The 19,086-nt window shown below is 37.5% G+C and overlaps 1 protein-coding gene across 4 annotated transcripts in view; it reads left to right on the plus strand.

Annotated features, from left to right (window-relative positions):
- CREBRF (CREB3 regulatory factor) overlaps positions 1-15,464 on the plus strand; it is a 43,533-nt gene extending 28,069 nt beyond the window's left edge. For all 4 annotated transcript variants that reach the window (XM_023537148.1, XM_023537147.1, XM_011370981.2 and 1 more), the window contains 2 exons: positions 5,135-5,257; positions 9,800-15,464. In XM_023537148.1, the coding sequence (XP_023392916.1) occupies positions 5,135-5,257; positions 9,800-9,915 (239 nt within the window). In that variant the 3' untranslated portion in view covers positions 9,916-15,464. The remainder of the gene's footprint in view (positions 1-5,134; positions 5,258-9,799) is intronic.
- Positions 15,465-19,086: the final 3,622 nt, after the last annotated feature.

Raw genomic sequence — 19,086 nt, forward strand, 5'->3', positions numbered from 1 at the left:
AAGTTTTTACTTCCATTTTTCAGTGGTGTTGCTGAGTTAGCCAAATTTATTGACGAATGTTTATTTTAACCTTGGAGCGGATGGTTTAGATCTCTGGTTTACAGATTTGATTACTCATTAGAATCATCTGATATTAAAATACAGATTCCTAGGCTTCTCTCCAGGTCCTCTGACTCGGGATCTGTGCAAGGAGAACCCAGGCATTTTTATTTTGACTCCCATGCAGCCATCTCAGCACATGTTCGGGAACTCTCGGCTTAGATCAGTGCTTCCCTGTATTTCACGTCATGGCACATGTAGGAATGATCACCTCTAAGGCGTCCTGGGACATAACAGTAAGCCGCTCATGGGAGGACGCCCTCATGGTCTAGGTCATTCTCACACAGCCCAGAGCCCTTGTACAGCCACTAGAGGGTCGGAAAGCTCAGATTTTCATCTGTAGTGAGAACCACCGCTCTTTCCCCGCTTGCCCTGTCTGGCACATAGGTGCTCATAACCTTTGTGCAGTTTTTCTGAATCCTTTATCCTGATTATCTTGTTTACACTTGTGAGGACAGAAAGTGGATTTCCTTCTGTGAAGTTTACAACTTGTGAAATGAACTGATGGTTTAATTAATTAATGGCCACTCAGGGACTCTAATCAAGGTAAATGAATTAGGTAAAACAGTAGTTGGTTTATTGGAATGGAAATCTACCCATTTTCCTATTATTCCTTATTACAGTTGAAGAAGGAATGAATATATATGTATATATAATGATTGCAATGTCATGGACATTATTCATATTTCTTTTAGAACCCAGCTGGCTCACACTGCAGGAAGATATGGTGGGCCATGCGGGGACTTCTGGGTCTGTGTTTCTTTGGACACATGTTGGCATCTGTCTCTGTGTTGCTCAGTTAATGTATTTATCCATAATTAGGTACATCTGTGTGACTATATTTTTACATTTCTATATATGCACATGTTTTCCACACACATGCTTTGTGTCTATGATATAAATATATTCTGTGCTGGGGAATGATGGGGGAGTTGTATTTCTGAATGTGTTGTTCTATCTCAAATTGAGATTTTTATCGCTGCCAAAAATTTTCTTGTATCCAAAGTTATCTTAAAGCCTTAGGTCTTTTTTTTTTTTTTTTTTTTCTTTTTTCCTTTTTCTTTTCTTTTTTTTTTTCTTTTTCTTTTTTTTTTTTTTTTACGGTGACATTGGTTAAGGAAATCCAGTAAGTTTCAGGCGTACAATTTAACAGCAAGGCATATATGTATTGCATTATGTGCTCACTTCGCGCCTTAGGTCTTTCAAGTAAGCAAAGACCTGTCTTTAAAAGGTGACGTTTTCTTCTCGGTCAGTCAGCATGGAGGAAGAGGATCTCATTCCTGTATGTTTCTTCTCCTCCTGTTTTACTAGCTTCTCTTCTGCAGTCTCTGGGGAAAAGCAAGAAGAGCCTCCACTGTTGGGTTAGAAGCCATCTCAGAACCAATGAGATGCCCTTCTGTAGTTTGTCACATGTAGTTTGAAAATTCTTCCCAGAGCTTCTGGTACATTTCTCAAGGGAATGGTGCCCTTGATTCCTCTAAACAGCTTGGAGTCACTCTCTCCTGCTTTGTTCTTCATTACCTATCCGTTAACCTCGTGGTTTCTAGAATTTGTGAGTTCACAAATCAATGACATCTGAAAAAAAATGTTGGGACTTGGGAACCATAGGTTTGCCAGCTTTATATTTTGCCAGGCGAGGACCTTAAATAGAACATCGTCCACAATTACTGTAATTTCATACAAAGAAGGGTATTTCAGTATTAAAAAATTGAGACGCATAATCTCAGAATAGAATAAAATTAACTTTGTGAAAAATTCACGCTATTGTCCTTATCTTTTTTAGCTTGTTAAGAACTAGCACTGTTGTAAGGACTGGCTTCGGGGACCAGCACAACAGCTCCCCTCCCCTCCTACCTACCACCCGTCCTCCTTCTACTGGTTTCTCCTACCAAAGCTCAGGAGAAGCTGCTCTGTGAATCAAATGTAGATGTGTTGACTCGGAATGAGAAATAGAACTATTAAGTGGACACAACCTTCATCCTGACGGATAAATTTTGTCCTTAAGGAGGTCATATAGGAAAATTAAAATGGAAAGCTTCTCGTATAAATATGGAATCACTTCAGGAGTGATCTGTTTACAGATTTAATGTTTGGCCTCAATTTCTGAGAGCCAGATGCCTCCACTTCCTGACCAGAGGTTGTAGTAGCGAGAGCCCCTCACCTGCCCCTCCCTGCCCCAGTGTGCTGGCTGGACACCGCCCAGCTTGAGAAGAACTCTTCTGCTCTGCTCTCATTTTTATTTTATAGTGTCTTTTTAAAAGCGACCTCATTTATTTTCCCCTGTTGAAGGTGGGGGGCCTTACTGTTTCTCACAAGTCCAGTCTGCATGTAGATGTCCTTATTTATGTTTGGATAGATGGTGTTCTCTCTCAGTTATTCTTTGAGAAGAAGCATAAACTTCTCGTTGCATGCGATGTAGGGAGTCAGCTGTGCTTGCCTTGTTTAGTGACACATTTAGTGACACATTTTATACATATCATCCCTACACGGAGCTGTAAACTGCCCACGCCCCACTGCTTTTTACCTCCTCCTTCAACATCAGTCTGGATTGGTCTCTTCTCCATATTACTAGTGAGGAATAACGAAGCACCAATTTCAGAGGCATCTCTGAGGACACAGGGCTCTGTTTCAGACCATAGGAATCTGTGTTGAAATTATAACCCCCCCCCCGCAGCTTTTTCGACATATAATAACTATACATATTTGAAGAGTGTAATTGATTAGTTTGGACATACATATACACATGTGAAACCAATTAAGAAAATGAACATTTTGATCACCTCCAAAAGTTTCCTAGTGCCCCTTCGTAAGCCACCCCTTCCTCTGCTCCTGTCCCCAGGTAGCCACGATCTGCACTCTGGCACTATAGATTAGTTTGCATTTTCTAAAATTGTGTGTTGAAGGGCTCCTATGATGTGTTCTTTTTTTTTTTTTTTTTTTGGCCTGGCTACTTTCACTCAGAATAATTATTTAAAAATTTCACCATGTTGTTACCTATATCAATAATTAGATCCTTTTCATTTCTGAGTAGTATTTTGTTGTATTGGATATACTATAATTTGTGTATCCATTCACCTGTTAAGAGATACTTGGGTTGTTTTTAGTTTTTGCTATAACAAAGCTGCTTTGACTGTTCCTGTACAAGTGTTTGGGTGGACATATGTTTTAATTTCTCTTGATTAAATACCTAGGAGTAAATTGGCAGGATCATGGGATAGGATTATATATTTAACTCTGTAAGAAAACTACAAACTGTTTTCCAAAGTGGGTGTTACTGTTTTATTCTCAAAAACAGTGTAGGAGGGTTCTAGTTGATCCACGTCCTTGCCAACGCTTGGTGTGGTCATCGTCTTAATGTCAACCAGCCTAACGGGTGTGTGGCAATATTCATTGTGGTTTTAGTTTGCATTTCTTTGATTAATCACATCGAACGCCTTTCCTGTGCTTATTGGCTGTTCATATATTTTTTGTGTGTGAAATGCCTGTTCAAATATTTTGCCATTTTAAGCATTTATTTGTCTTCTGAGATTTTGTTGTTCTGGATACAAGATCTTTGATATATGTATTGAAAATACGTTATCTTAGTTTTTGGCTTGCCTTTTTGTTCTCTCATTGGCATCTTTTGAAGAACAAAATTTTTAATTTTGATGAAGTTCAATTTGTCAAATTTTTTTATATTTCATATTTTTTGTGTTCTAAGAAACTTTACCAACTCCAAATTTGCAAATGTTTACTTGTATGTTTTCTCCTGGAATTTGTAGTTTTAGGTTTTACAATTAGGTTTGTGATCCATTTTAGGCTAAATTTTATGTGTGATGTAGGGTTCATTTTTTTCCATATGACTATCCAGTCGATCAAGCACCATTTGTTGAAAAGTACTTCCTTTCCCCATTGAATTGCTTTTATACCTTTGTTAATCAGTTGACCATATATGTACGGGTCTCCTTCTGGACTCTGTATTCCGTTCCATTGATCTGTTTGTCTACCTTTATAGAAACTATCTCGATTATTGTATTTTGTCATAAATCTTAAAATCAGGTACTGTTAGTCCTTGTTAGTCCTCTAATTTTGTTCTGTATTCAAGAGGGATATTGTCTGAAATTTTATTTTTTTGTAATGTCTTTGTCAGGTTTTGGTATTTGGGCTATATTTGGGCTATACTGGTGTTATAGAATGAATTGGGCCATGATCTTTCTTCCTGTTTTTTGAAAAAAATTTGATAAGATTTGCTTTATTTCTTCATTGTATATTGGATAGCATTTGCCATTAAAATCCTCTGGGTTTTCTTTGGGGAATATTTTTGGATAAATTCAATTCCTTTGGTAGAAGTAGGCTGTTCAGATTTTCTTTTTCTTCTTGTATCAATTTTTAGTTGCATTTTCAAGAAATTTGTCCATTGAGTCCAAGTTGTTGAATTGTTGGCATAACATTTTCCTATTATTCTTTTAATGGCTCTAGATTCTGAAATGATAAACCCTTTTTCATTACACTTTTAGGTCATCGCTCAGTCTAGCTGGGAATGGGGGTGAGAGTGTGAGGGGGTATCAGTTTTGTTGATTTTTTTCAAAACACCTTTTGGTTTTGTTAACTTTATTATGTATTTGTGTTCTGTTTCATTGATTTCTGCTCCTGTTTACTTTGAGTTAACTTTGCTCTTTCTTTTTATGCTTCCTAGGGTGGGGAAATTTATTTTTAAAGCTTTTGCCTTTGAACGACTTTGATTTATTTTATAAACATTTACTAAGATCTTATAATTTGATATACCAGGCACTGTCGTAGGTCTTAAAGCTATGAGGACAAGTAGGGCAAGTTGCTTACCAAATAGTGGACATCGATATACGTCTACCTGTGTTGTCAAAAGAGGCGCATCATTACAGATTCGTTTCTTTGGATAAGAAAGCTTATATTATCCATCTCCACTTAATGTTTTCTTACACGTTCTCCATTTTTTAATTGACTGTCTGTTATTACATAATTAAAAAGCAAATTCTTCCATGTCAGTGACACATTCCGTGTGTCTCGTTCTGTCTTACAGATAATTTATTGTTTGTAATCAACTCCATCAAGCAAGAGATTGTAAACCGAGTACAGAATCCAAGAGAGGAGAGAGGACCCAACATGGGGCAGAAGCTTGAAATCCTCATTAAAGATACTCTTGGTAAGAAGAATCTTGGATAAATTAATAACAAACAATAGCATGTAGTGTAAGATACATGATCCCGGGGGATGAGGAAAAGCTCAGGTGCTCTCATTGTAGCTACTCTCCTTGACAACTACTTTTTGTCTTTCGAGAGGTAGCATTCGTAAACGTGTACTGCTGGTTGCCACGGTGCTTTATTTAGACATCGTCACTGAATTAATTTAACCTTAATAAAGGTAAACTTCTAGCAACTTTAACTTTGGGGAAAATAAAGATCCCTGAGCTGTCCAGCTTGCAGTTTACACTTTACTGGAAGTGCTCGCCTGTTTGTTTTACCCCTAGTACATTTCACAGGATTCTGACAAACACGGCTGTCTGGTTTCCATCTTCGAATAGATTGTACCACATGGGGAAGAACAGAGAGGCAGGCATCTTGGAGTCAGGCAGAGTGACTCCCGACAGGGGAGGGTGGAGATACCTGAGGGAGACAGACACGAGAACTGTAGAGGCCAGGAGCTCAGCGGCCATAGGAGCAAATCACTTACAGACCCGGAGTAACCGAGGGCATCGCAGCAGAATGCAATCCATGGAGCCCCGAAGCATCATAAAATCGCTTCACCTCTGTATTTTATTCTTCAACAGCATTTGCTCCAAGACCGTCTGTTAGAACTGGTTCTTACATAGTCATTGTGTTGAGTGGTAAACTTTAGTTACCCCGAGAATTTTCTTACAGTTCATTACCGCGCCCCCCCATGCTGATTGTATATTGAATCAAGTCACCTAAAAGGATTAGGACTGAACTTCTCAAGCGTTAATTAGTTATTTACCTGAATTTTAGAATAACAGACACTATAATTTGCTTTCTTTTTTAAATTATCTTAGAATTGTTTTACATTTCTGTTACTATTTTTTCTGACTTCCAGTTACCGTAAATAAATTCACAGGAAAAAAGTTTTTTCTGTGCCAGATGTATGGAAAATTAAATTAACATAATGCAAGGTCAGAAGTTCGTCTTGAACAAAACTTTATTTATATTGAAAACAATCTTAGATGAAGAGTGGGTCCCAAATATTACTATTTTCCTAAACAACCACTTTTTACTTCTATGTAGATGAATTCGGTACCCAAATATTAAGCAAAATAGGGAATGGTCATGGCGAATTTGCTTGACTTTTTGTTCAAATGGATTAGTGCTATTTTAATGTTATGTATTTCTTGGTCTTTAAAATCATTTTCAGTCATTTTTAAGTAGAGAGAATAATTTAATATTGCAATAAAAAAAATCTTTTTACTTTCTTATTTTTTAATTTAAAGGCCACGTATGTAGATAAGTTTGTGTGGTCCCTTTATACCTAAAAATCAGTTTTACCAGATACAAATCCTTGACTCATATTTTCTTTCCTTGAGTATTTTAAATATGTTTCTCCATTTTTCTCTGGCATTAAGTGTTATTATTGAAAAGCTAATGATTGCCTGAGTTTTTTCCTTATAAGTCATTTGCTGTTTTTTGCCAAATTGCAACAGGACTGTTTTCTTTTTCTTTAAATCCCAATAATTGTACTAGACAGTGTCTCGGAGTTGGTCATTTGAGGTTGATATGCTCATGTGTGCGCTGGGCTTTTTGTCAGGTAGTTTCAAATCTGTTTAGTACCTGACCTGTCCCCTTGCTTTCGTTTTCCTCTTCAAGGACTCATCATTCGTGGCTTGGATCTTCTTTGCTTGTATTAAGTATTTTCCGAAGTATATTCACTTTTTCTCAAATCCTTTTTTATCTTTTAATTTCCTTTTATGTTGAAAGTCTTTCTTTCACCTGTTTCTCTTAAAAGCATTGTCTGTTACATTTATTTGCTGCTCTTGTGTTCCTTATAGTTTTGCCTTAATTTCAAGAATTAATTTTTCTTTTATTTCTAATTCTTTTTTGAATTTTATCACCTTATTTCAGATTATGTCGTTCTTTCATATCTTGTCGCATTTTTTAATGTCTTTATTTCTAATTCTTTCATATCTTGTCGCATTTTTTCATATCTTTATTTCTAATTCTTTTTTGAATTTTATCACCTTATTTCAGATTATGTCGTTCTTTCATATCTTGTCGCATTTTTTTAATGTCTTTATTTCTAATTCTTTCATATCTTGTCGCATTTTTTCATATCTTTATTTCTAATTCTTTTTTGAATTTTATCACCTTATTTCTGATTATGTCGTTCTTTCATATCTTGTCGCATTTTTTTAATGTCTTAGTTCACTTTGAAATAATAGTGGGTTATGGTTTCCATCTATTTTGTGGTCATTTATGTTTTTAGGCATACTTTCGTTGTCTGTAGGAATCTTCTTTTGTCTTAAAATAACTTTTTATGGGATTTCGACCTTGATACTTTGTTATTCATTTATACATGAAATTAGTTTTTTTGAACTTTCAGAAGAAAGTTTGTTTCAGGATAGTTTTTCTAATTTCAAACTTCACAGAATCCTGTTTTCAATTATTGTAAAAAGTAATTTTGTATTTGTTCATGAGATGGTCATTCACGTCGAGCCCCAAGAGAGGACACAAGAGAGGAGCAGGAAAAGAAAATTTATCCTAGAGAGACGGAGTCACTCCCACCACATGGAGGGAATGCTAAGGGAGCGAGTTCAACCGAGCAGGTGGGGAGGAGACAGAGAGAAACAAATGAACCAGGGCAAGCGCCTTCAATGGGGCTCAAAGTCGAGCACAAAAGCAAAAGCGTGAGGGGCTTTCTTTGGTGCTTTTGAATGTCACTAGGCCACAGTCAGGTGAGGGCAAGAAGAGGAACTTGTGGCAGGGCCAGCCTTGTCACACTAGTGCACATGGCAGCTTGCTTTCTGAGATTTCTTGTTCTGGCCCCTTCCCCCATTTTATCTGAATCCTTTCTTTCTTTTCTCTCTGTTGTCCCGTCTTGCTCCATTTTGATTCTTATCCTGGCTCCTGTTCTGCGAGGGAATCCTGGCTGGTCAGTCACCTGAGTTCACAGGGGCGAGACTGCTCCAGCCGCTTCACATCCTCCTGTGGGCTCCTTGCACTCACCTCGTACTCACTATTCAGTGGGACAGAATCTCTCAGACCTTTACCTGTCCTCATGCTGGCCTCCTGTGCCTTCCCGTGACTAACCTATTGGCTGTTTTAGACTTCTTTTGTTCTCAGACCCATTACTTCATTTGGACTCATCCCATACAGCTATCGATATTGTTAATACAGCTTTTTGTAGTTTGTTCCCACCCTCTTGAATTTTGGGTTTGTAGAGATACCTTGTCACTTGCTAAAATATTCCATGAGTTTATGGTTTTGCTATTTAATTGCCCTGTTTTTTTTCATGGGGAATTGAGGAGATTAAAAATCTATTCTGTCATAGACCCATCTTCCCAGAACGTCCCTCTGAAGCAGTTTAAATGCATCGAGGTTTCTTTTTCTTAACGGTTTGGTAGAACACTCTCTGAAGCTCTCTGGCCCAGGGTGTATTTTGTGATTAACTCTGAAAACTTTCTCTGTGTCCACTATGATAATTTGTCAGATTACATCTTCTGGACTCAGTTTGGGTAATTTACATATTCCTAGAAAATTATCCATGTCCTCTAGGCCCTCAAATTTATTAAAATTGTCTTTGTTTTTAAATTTACTCTGTATCAGTGGTTAGAGTTCCATTTTCATTTTTTATTTTATATCTACTGTGTTGTCTTTATTTCTTGAGTCAGTATATCTAATTTTCTTTCCAAAGAATGAGCTTTTGCATTTATTAGTTCTTCTGATTTTTTCACTTAAATGCTTATTAATTCATTTATTTGTCTTCTTTTTTGTTTATTAATTGAAAGTCTTCGAGGTTTCTTCCAAGTGCTGCTTGGGCTGTATCTTATAAATTCTGGTGTCATATTTTAATTGTTTTCTGAATACTTCGACGTTTTTGACCTAAGAATTGTTTGAGAGAGATTTAAAATTTACTCTTTCTGAATCATTTTATATTAAAGACATCTCTTTTAAGTTTTTTATGTACTTCAATTTTTGATTTGCGTACCATAAAATTCATTCTTAGATTTTTATATGTAATACATAGATGGATTTTCTTTGTTAGTCAGTCTGGGAGTTTTTCTTTAAGAGGTGAGTTTAGCTCATGTTCCTGATACGTGTGTATTTTAGTTCGTCATCAAAAGATCTGTTAGGATTTGTTCATACGGCTTTTTTTTTTTTGCCTTCTTATGTCATTCACTGTACAGTCATCATAGTTTCATTTTTGTATGTGTCCTCTGATAATTTGCAAGTTCTGCATTTTTGTCTTTCAGACTGTTATTACTTGTCACCTACCCCACTTTCAGATGCCCTTCATCCTTCATGGATATTCTTGGTTCGACCCTTCTAATCTTAAAACTGCAGGCTCTAACCTGGGGGGTAGAATTATTTTCTGGGTTTCAGTAGCAACGAGAGCAGAGCACTCATCCGGGATCAGTGTCAAACTGAGGGCCACCCCTGCCCCTGATTTTCCTACTCCCCACCTTCCACTCATGCTCTCTCTCTTTCCACGTCTAAGGGTACCTTTCATTTTTTTCCCTCAGGTCTCCCAGTTGCCGGGCAAACCTCAGAATTTGTTAACCAAGTGTTAGAGAAGACCGCAGAAGGCAATCCCACGGGAGGCCTTGTAGGACTAAGGATACCGACATCAAAAGTGTAATCCGCCTCATTGGACCACTGGTCAGAACGTCTGAGTTTGTCATGTTATTCACTGTAAATTTTCATTCTGTTTTGCATGTCAGTTTAGCATTATGTAAACATTTACAATTAGGTTACATTGTTTTAAGAACTAAGTAGCATAAGTGAAGCATGACCCAAAATACTTGATTATTGCATTTTCAGAGCATAAACCGTGGTTACAACTGGTACTGGTGTCAGAATCGAAACTCGTACGTTTAAATGTTCAGATACAGATTGCAAAAATCTGCAAAAGCAAAACATTGGGGAGGAATGAAGATATTACTAAATGCCAAATATCGTGGCAGGTTTATGCTCTGAACCACACACACAAAAAATTGAGGAAGCATTTTTTTAAACAGTCAGTTTAGATTGTTTTTAGAATTATTGCTTTTTGTTCTCATTTTCCACAACCATTAATCTCACTTGTACATGGCACAACCCAGCACTCATGCCCGTGTGCCATATTAGATGTTCATTTTCCGAGCTCAATATGGTATATATAAATATATATAAATATATATATATAATGTCTGTGTGAGTAAGGAAAAAAAAGCATATTCTTTGTGCCTTGTATTTTGGGGAAACTATACAACTGGTAATATTTTGTATGATGAAAACCCTAATGAGGAAAAACAAGATAAATAGATGGAAAAATTATGGGGTTTAAATGTTTTTTTGTTCCAACTCTTTTTCAGATTTTTTGAATGTATATAGGACTATGTTGAAATGTAGATATATGCCACAGAGTCTGTGTATTGTATAAAAAACAAAACAAAAAAAACAAACAAAAAAAGATGGCTCTAGAAAACTCATATTTCGGTACTTGACCGGAAGAAGACAAATACTTGCACATTATTGCGATTGTTTTATTTTTTGTACCAAAGACAAATGCAACTGATATGGCAAACTGCCAGTCTAAGTAAAGTTTTGCACAGCTTACATGATACTGTATGAATGTATGAATAAAAGGAGAAAAAAAAGAAAAACGAAAAGGTCAGGGTTAGGGATCTTACTGAACTGTGAATTTTATTTCTGTTTGGGTCCAATTATCTACAGAAGGAGCATCCACACATACAAATATTATTTTGCTGTTCCTCTAGTTCGCTTCCATAGTAGATAAGTTGGTGGCCATTTAGGTGTCTGTAAGTCTTTTTATTTCTGCACTTATTGTAGGAAATTTTAATATATTTCGTTTTAGTAAGCTATTGAGAAAATAGTTTTTGACCTTGAAAACTAAAGACGTTTATTTAGCTTATTGTAGTATACTTCCACCAAACAACCAAAATACAGATTATTTTTATTGTATTATGTATGTATATATATATGTAAAGAAAGAGAAAAGCTAAAATATCTAATTCTTTAGTTGCCACTTTTCCAATTGATGTATTATTGTGCATGTAATATTTTCAAAGATCAACACAAGCTTAAAACAAAAAAAAAATTTATAGATTTTTATATTTTTGTACAGGTATTTTCAAACTAGCTTCTTCAAACTTACATGTGACTTATTCTTCTTCTATCGTTTCTAGAACTGAGAGATATTAACACATTTAGTTTTTAGGTGCTCTTTTTTGCTCACATGAAACAGCTTCATTAGTCAGTGTTTTAACTACGTTAAAGCTTTACCTCTTGATGAGAAATTTCTTGTGTCAAGGCAGCATTATAAACCTTCCCCACAGATCTTTCCATTCTGTCTCTCCTACTGTTTTATTCTCAAATCTCGTAGTTTGCCTCTGAAAACTGGTGGCTTAAAAACTGTACTGAAAAAAAAAAAAAAATCCTATCTAGCCAGAGAAAAATACCAAAAATTTCAGACCTAGCTGCTGGGAAAGTATCTGTTTCTCTAACTATTTCTCCGTTACCCCCCAGAGAATTTATTCTTTAATTATATTTCATCTATACAGTGTATTTCCTTTTGTTTTACTACTCCCCCTCCCCCGCGCATTTGTAAGCGATAGCACATGAAGCTATAGCTCATAAAGGTTTGATTCTAAAACACGCAGTAACAACCGAACCATGCTTACGTGCTTCTTTGACATAGTGAACTGTGATGCACCACATTTTCCGGTGTGGTTGGTGGAAATGTACCTGCTTAATGCATTCACACTGAACAGATGATAAGCTCCGACCTGATGGTTGACTAGAATGTAAGTTTGTTGTTTAAAGTTTTTCCTTGGTAGGTGGGACAAGGAAAAGCATAGGTTTGTAACTTGAAAGTGTATGAAGTTTTGACAGAGTGTGTCTGGCAAATTAAAGCGTATTCCAAAATATGGCAGTTTTGCAATCAGGTGAAAATCACTTTATGATAGAGATTCAGCTGATGAGGTTTATAAAATTGCCCCTTTATAGCTGCTCTGTTAGGAATTCTGGTTTTTGATACTTTTTTCCTGTCCGCAAACCAGAATTTGATTTTTTGGTCTTGCATTTCAAAAAAGACTTTGAATCTGTCTAGTAGATTCCATATCCTTGCATTTCAGTGTTTTATATGTACTACTTAAGTTAAATAGTTAAAAGCTTTTAAATAGTTGAGCTTTTTAATGTTGACACTTTATTTTGTACCTATTTATATATGTATGTATATCTTAGAAAAGCACTTTGTTAAACAATTTTTGCATTTTATATGATTCCTGCCATTTGCTGCTAAATCTGGGCTGGTCAGAATGCTGCAGCGATACTTGATCTAAATAAAAACCTGGCAGTAAAATGTACAGTGGAAGTTAAATCCTCTTGCTGTTGTAACTTTATCATAAAGATGACATAGGCAAGCTGTGCGGCTTTACATTTTAACCAGGGGACTCTGTGGCATTTAAAACCGTCTAGAAATGGTTGTACTTTAATGCCAGTAATAATCTGCTTCCTCTATTGTCATTAAAATATATATGTTTAGTGTATCACACAAACCAATCTTATAAGGGTAATGTAAAAACCCCAACAATTGTACATGTTCTGTTTTTGAAATTGTGGCATGTATTTCTGGGTGAAGCTCATTAGAGGAGAGCTCTCTAAAGGTTTCTGTGTTCATACATGGTATACAGATAGCTCATAATGAAGTCCAGAATCTTACTTTAAGTGAAGGCATTGTGAATTCACCTCAAATAAACCCATTGTTCCAAAAACGATTATATAAACTTTGACTCTAGTACTACTATGATTTAAAAACAAACAAACAAACAAACAAACAAACACAAAACACAAAAAACGTTCTTCCTCGTTTCAGATACACTGGATTCTTGATAGAGTTTGTCTCCATATGAAAGCATGCTATGCTGTCCAGTTGTTCTTGTTAAGCTCTTGTCTGAGTTTTGAATTGGGTGCCACACTTTTTCGGTCAATACGATTGCTTGTACCATGTATGATTCTTGTCCTTTCCTATATCCTTCATGACAGATTATGATGTGGCTTTATATTGTGCCTTACTTGTACATTGAAACAAAATGTCTTCATTCCCTTCCACTTCCTAAATCTTTTACTTCGACCTTTTTGGTATGAGAATCAGAGCTATTATAAAAACATCATGAAGGATTTCAGATGGGTATGGTTTCAGATTCCCTCTCTTTATAGTTATTTTATGTTTGTATGAAAGACCAGTTTTGAATGGTCTTTGAATAGGAGGGGGGAAGACGAGCAGTAATTTTACTACGTCCCTTTTTTCTGACGTTCATGAATTTGTCACACATCTTCTTTCTGATGCCTGACTTCACCTGCTCCTCAGCAATAGTCCGCATTTAAAGAAAGGTGTGTTCAGTTCATCAGCTTGAAATTGACGATTTCATTTTTCCAGAATTTTTTAGAAGAGTACCCGTTTTGTTTGTTTTATAAAACACGACAAGTCTCTTTAAAAGAAACAGAAGTACAGTACTTTTGAAATACAATGCTGTTAGTTTGGATTTCTTTTTTTATATATAATATTCATACAATTATCTGATGTTTGCCTTCATTAATAAAGCTGTTAGTTTATTCACCAAAATGTCAAGAATGGATGTGCTTTTCTTTATTCCATACATTTAAAACTATTTTAGCTGCTAAGATTTAATTAACTTTCTAAGAGACGAATTCAAGTTGCCTTCAGCAGGAATTAACAAAAAACTTATGTTCCCTTTCTTTATATAGTCTTCCTGAAATTCTGTTTGAGTATTTTCTAGTTAATTATGTAACAGAATGTTAGCATCTCTCCAAATCTTGAAACTTGAATTTTGAGAATGCATCGAATTATGCTTTCAGTGTTAAAGTGAAAGGTTTCAATTATCCTTCTAGTGAAATCTATTGTGGAATACCATTTCCCATGGAACTGAGGCCATTTCCACAACTTTGCACAGAACTGCAGTCTCGTTCTTCCCTTGAATCATGACAAATAAGTCTCACACAGTGCCGTAATACTTGTGGATTCTTTTGTAATCTTTGTAATCTTAATAAGGGCATTATGACGAGATGACTCCATGTTTTTTTAATATTTCCAACACATCGGGATGTAACAATGAATGTCAACCGTAGGAATGGTGGTTTCGTTTTAAGGAATAAGCACGTCGGGAAAGATGGTGAAAATGTACTACTGAAAGTTTTACACTTCCATAGGCAGGTGGGTTATGTGTTGAAGCATAATCCTCGTGCTTAGTAAACTGACTGAAATTGTAGAAATTACACCTAGGAATTGAGTTATGCCAAATTGCCATTTTTTGTTTTGTTTTGTTTTGTTTTGAAAAGAGAGATTTGGGGGTAGTCGTGAGGGGGTAGAACCCTAACACTACTCCCAAATAGTATTTTGGAGTTGGAAGACTTGGTGACTGGCGGCGAACATCAGAGCTGGGTGTTGCAGTGTGCCAAGTTCAGTGGACGAGGTTTGCCTCCTTCAGGACAATGTAAAACAATGGTGTAGTTGACGAAATTCCAGGTGGATGGGAGCGGGGCCGATGGCTGTGTCTTGCCCTTCGCCCTGTTTTTTTCTTTCAGAACCAAATAACAGAAATGTGTATGTATGTACTGTATCTGCTTTTCCACCACATTTTTATGACACTGTATTCCACTGCCTGTTTTTTCTTTTGTTTGTTTCGTTTTGGTTTTTTAACCTCCTTTCCCTATGATTTGTCCTTAAACTTAGCATGTGTGGTTAACAGTGATACTGGGGCCGACCGCACATAAGTCACAAGAGCAGAGCGGAAGGGCAAGAATTGAAAGCATTTGTTCATACAATGTGGCAGCCTCTCTCGCATAGTCGTGTAGGATCCCGTTTGTAATGCTATCATAAATATTCTGTAGTTTTGTTTCCTCGCCTCCCTCAACTGGAGCTATGAAACTTTTTATTGGATTCAGTCTTGTCTTTTGTCTAGAAAGAATTTTATCTTGTTGACGCATGAGCTGTTTAAAAATTATTCTATTAAATGTCGGTTAATAGTTGTGCGGTTTTTCTTTTCAGAAGAAGAGGCAATTCAAACGTTGCCTTTGTTTTCTGTCACCTTCCAATCCCTCGGCACTTCTAGTCAGATACAGATTCATCAGTGTATGCAACATCCTTTGTAATTTAAAATAAAAAAACATGAAAAGAAAAGGTTTTATATCGTTTGTCTCATGTTTTCGCCGTGTCTGCTGCTTTTCTGTTGCAAGGTAACCATCAACTCCTCTTCGTGATAACCCACTGCAAAGAAATTCCAAACTAAAGACAGCAGTGAACCGTGGACCGTGCCTCTCTTGGTGTAGTGTACAAAGAGCTAACGGTTTTTGACACTCTGGGCTGATTTTCCAATACTTTAGTGAAACCTAGCTATTATGTAGCGTTATTGGTTGATAAAAAACATTTGCATCCTTCATAGTTCAAAGCATAGTTTAGTTCATACTTGTTTCTCCTCTTTGATTCTTTGGGCGCAAGTGACTTCTGAGGGAAATAAAATATTTTGTCTTGTTCAAACGTTTGTGGAGCTATTTTTGTATTTTTGTATTTTTGTACATTTAATAATTCTAACTAAGTCTTCCAGCTAGGCTGGGCACGTCCACAGAGCCTTAAGTCAGGAGACTGCCATAGCAGTGTGTTCCTTCTGGCAAGACTTGTGCTAGGTACTGGGCTCTAAGGAGATTAAAGAGATTTCCAGGAATTCACACGTTGAGGGAGATGGCCTGTCAACAGGATCACAGAACACAAGAGCTGTTACACGTGCAAAGGGCTCTAGGTATGTTACCACTGAGGTGTTTACAAGGACACAGGTAGCACATCCAGTGGGGTATGTTAGAGAATTGACAGGCTTGTGTTCCTGACAAGCCTGGACCCACAAAGAAACCCTTTTGGCTTCACTTGAGTGACTTCGAGACTGTCGGCAAGCAAAGAGGACGTGGGCTTCCGTGGTCTGGTTCTGCTTTGGGACTTGACCTCTCGAGAGCACTCCTCACAGGAGCCTCTGTCAGGGCCCAGGAACTGTAAGGAGCTGGGCGAGCCACATCTGTACTGTCCCGAGGACACTAAACTGCCCGTGAGTGGCATCCAGTTTGATGGGTTATTCAGTTGTCCCTCTTCACTGACATTGATTTCAGAAGCAGGAGAGTTCCTTAGCCATGAAAAAAAAAAAAAAAAACATTAGAGGTAACTTTAGCATCCTGACTGGAAGATTCAAGAACAGCAAGAAGGTGTGAGAAAGTCCTAGGAGGCTTCGGTGGCATTCGTTCATGCTAGATGCTGTCCCATCAGAGAACTCGGCTGCTGCTCTCAATGGCCCAGGGAGGTGGGTGGGCAGTCATCAGACGAGACTCGGATGAGAGGACTCACCCCAGACCCAGCTTATGATGTAGAGCTTCAAGTTGAACTCTAGTCTGCTTGCTGCTTTCAGACAGTTCATACTCATCTCTAAGGGGCTAGGCCAAGTCACAGGCAATATTTGGATGGACATCTGTACAGGCGGAGGTAATGGGCTTAGAATCTGAAAACCGGAAAGAACTAAAGCCCAAACCTAGCAGATGTAGCCACCAAAAGCTAGTCTCAAGTTCAGTAGGTAAAGGTGATAGAAGCACAATGGCGTTGGCAGTTCGATGGGCGTTTGCATACCTATCCCTATGGCATCTAGCTGGCGGAGTTAGAATTGGGTCTTCCGGTTAGAAGGGAGTATGTTGGGGGCGCTGAGAAAAGGGGAGCTGTGTTTCTTCAGTTGCAGACATGTAACTGGGGACTGTTGATCGCACAGGAATTTTCAGCAAGAAGCATGATGTGAAAGCGGCCCAGGTCAGGTGGGCAGATCTGCCTCTCGCAGACTTTGGGCTTCTTCACTGTACTAAATAGGGAGCTTCCGTTTGAGAATACAGAACATTTGACCTGAAAAATGTCAACTTCAGTTTCTTTAAAAGGTTGTAATCTTAAAATAACATTGTCAGAAATGAACTTAACAGAAAATGTACAAGGTCTAAAGACAATTAAAAGATACTAGATACTAAGGTCACAGAAGACTTAAACAAATGTAAAGATAGACCAAGTTCTCGAACAGAAGCAGTCAATAACACAAAGCTGTCCTAAATTAAATATAAAACTTAATGCTGTCCCACTAAAGACATACAAATTGGGCACAAAAAAAAAAAACTAAGTTCACATGGGGAAAAATAATAGGTAGGAGATGCTGGGGGGAAAAAAAGGTGTTCAATCCCAACAGATGCTAAAACAAAATATAATTAAAAGTGTCACTATGGTACATATATGAATAGACAGGCTAGCAGAACAGAAATAGATTCAAACATGAGAACTGAGTATGGCAAAGGTGCCATCTTGAATCAGCAAGAAAATATTGGATTCTTCAGAAGATAGTGTTGGAAAACCTGGTTAACCTCTAAAATTAGTAAAGTTGACTCTATACCTTACACCAGAAGCCAACATACATTTCAAAATGAGTAAAGATCTAAATGTAAAAAAAAGAAAAACCATGAAAATTCCTGTGGTTGGGGAAAGGCTTTTCTAACTTGGATCCCAAATCCAAGGAGTCATAAATGAAGACTGATAAATTCTATGTGAAACAAAATACAGCGAAAAATTTTAAAATAAAACTTTAAGGCCAAAAGACACCATAAACCAACTCAAAATTCTACAGACTTACGAAAAAAAGCCTACAGCTAAGGACTAATCCTAATATATAAAGAGCTCCTGGGAACTGATATGAAAAAGGCCAACCACCCAATAGAGAAATGAGCAACACTAAAGCAAATACAAACAGCTCTCAACCTCATTCATAAGAGAAATGCAAATTAAAAGAAGGCATTTTTCACTTATTCATATGGGCAAAAATCCCAGTGTTTGTTAACCCACCATGTTATGAGGCCCTAGGAAAGCAGGCATTTGTACCATATGCTGGTGACAGTATAAGCTGCCATCACCTCTGTGAAGAGCGGTTTGGGAGCATGCATCAGAATGATTAACTACACCTATACGTGGGAGCATTTGAGTTCCTGCTCCCTGGCTTACGTCGTCAGTTTGGCTCAAACTCTTACAAAAATTCTCAATCGATCGATCGATCAAATAAAAATAAATGCGTATATCCTTGGACCTGGCAATCCCACTTGCACCGGGCAAGTCATTATTCTCTGTGCCTATTTTCTCACGTGTAAAATAGAGATAATTCTACCTCCAGGGGTTATCGCGAAAGTTAAGTTAGATGATACACATAAAGCGCTTAGTACAAAAGGCTTGGAAATGCTCCAAAAATGTCAATAATATAATAACAGCAGCCAAGGCGCATCGCGTTGTCGGCACAGGCCGCAAGACCACACTGTGCTCGCTGCTTTTCTCTTCCCCTATTAATCCCCCATCCGACGCTGTGGTGACCATCAGCGGCCTCTGAGGAGCTGAGGCACAGGGACGTGATGTGGGGTCACCAAAAAATACGAAAATACAAGAAAGCCCCAAGAAAGATAAAAACCTGTTAATGCCACCTTCCAGAGACATCGCAATTGATACTTTCCTTCCAGTCTTTTTTTTTTTCTGTCTATGCAAAAAATATGTCATCGTTAGAATGGCAGATAGGAGGAAGATGGGGAGAGGCCACCGTGAAAGCGTTCTTGAGATGCCCTCTTCCCTTCCTCTCCATTTTATTAGGACCTAGAGGCAAGGCCGATTTCTCCCACGTGTCAGGGAAAGTCCCCAAGACGTTGCGCGCCACCCTCACTCGCCTCGGGCTTGTCTCTAGGGGGCGCT

The sequence above is a fragment of the Pteropus vampyrus genome, unplaced genomic scaffold (genome assembly GCF_000151845.1).
Source record: "Pteropus vampyrus isolate Shadow unplaced genomic scaffold, Pvam_2.0 Scaffold179, whole genome shotgun sequence".
NCBI lineage: Eukaryota > Metazoa > Chordata > Mammalia > Chiroptera > Pteropodidae > Pteropus > Pteropus vampyrus.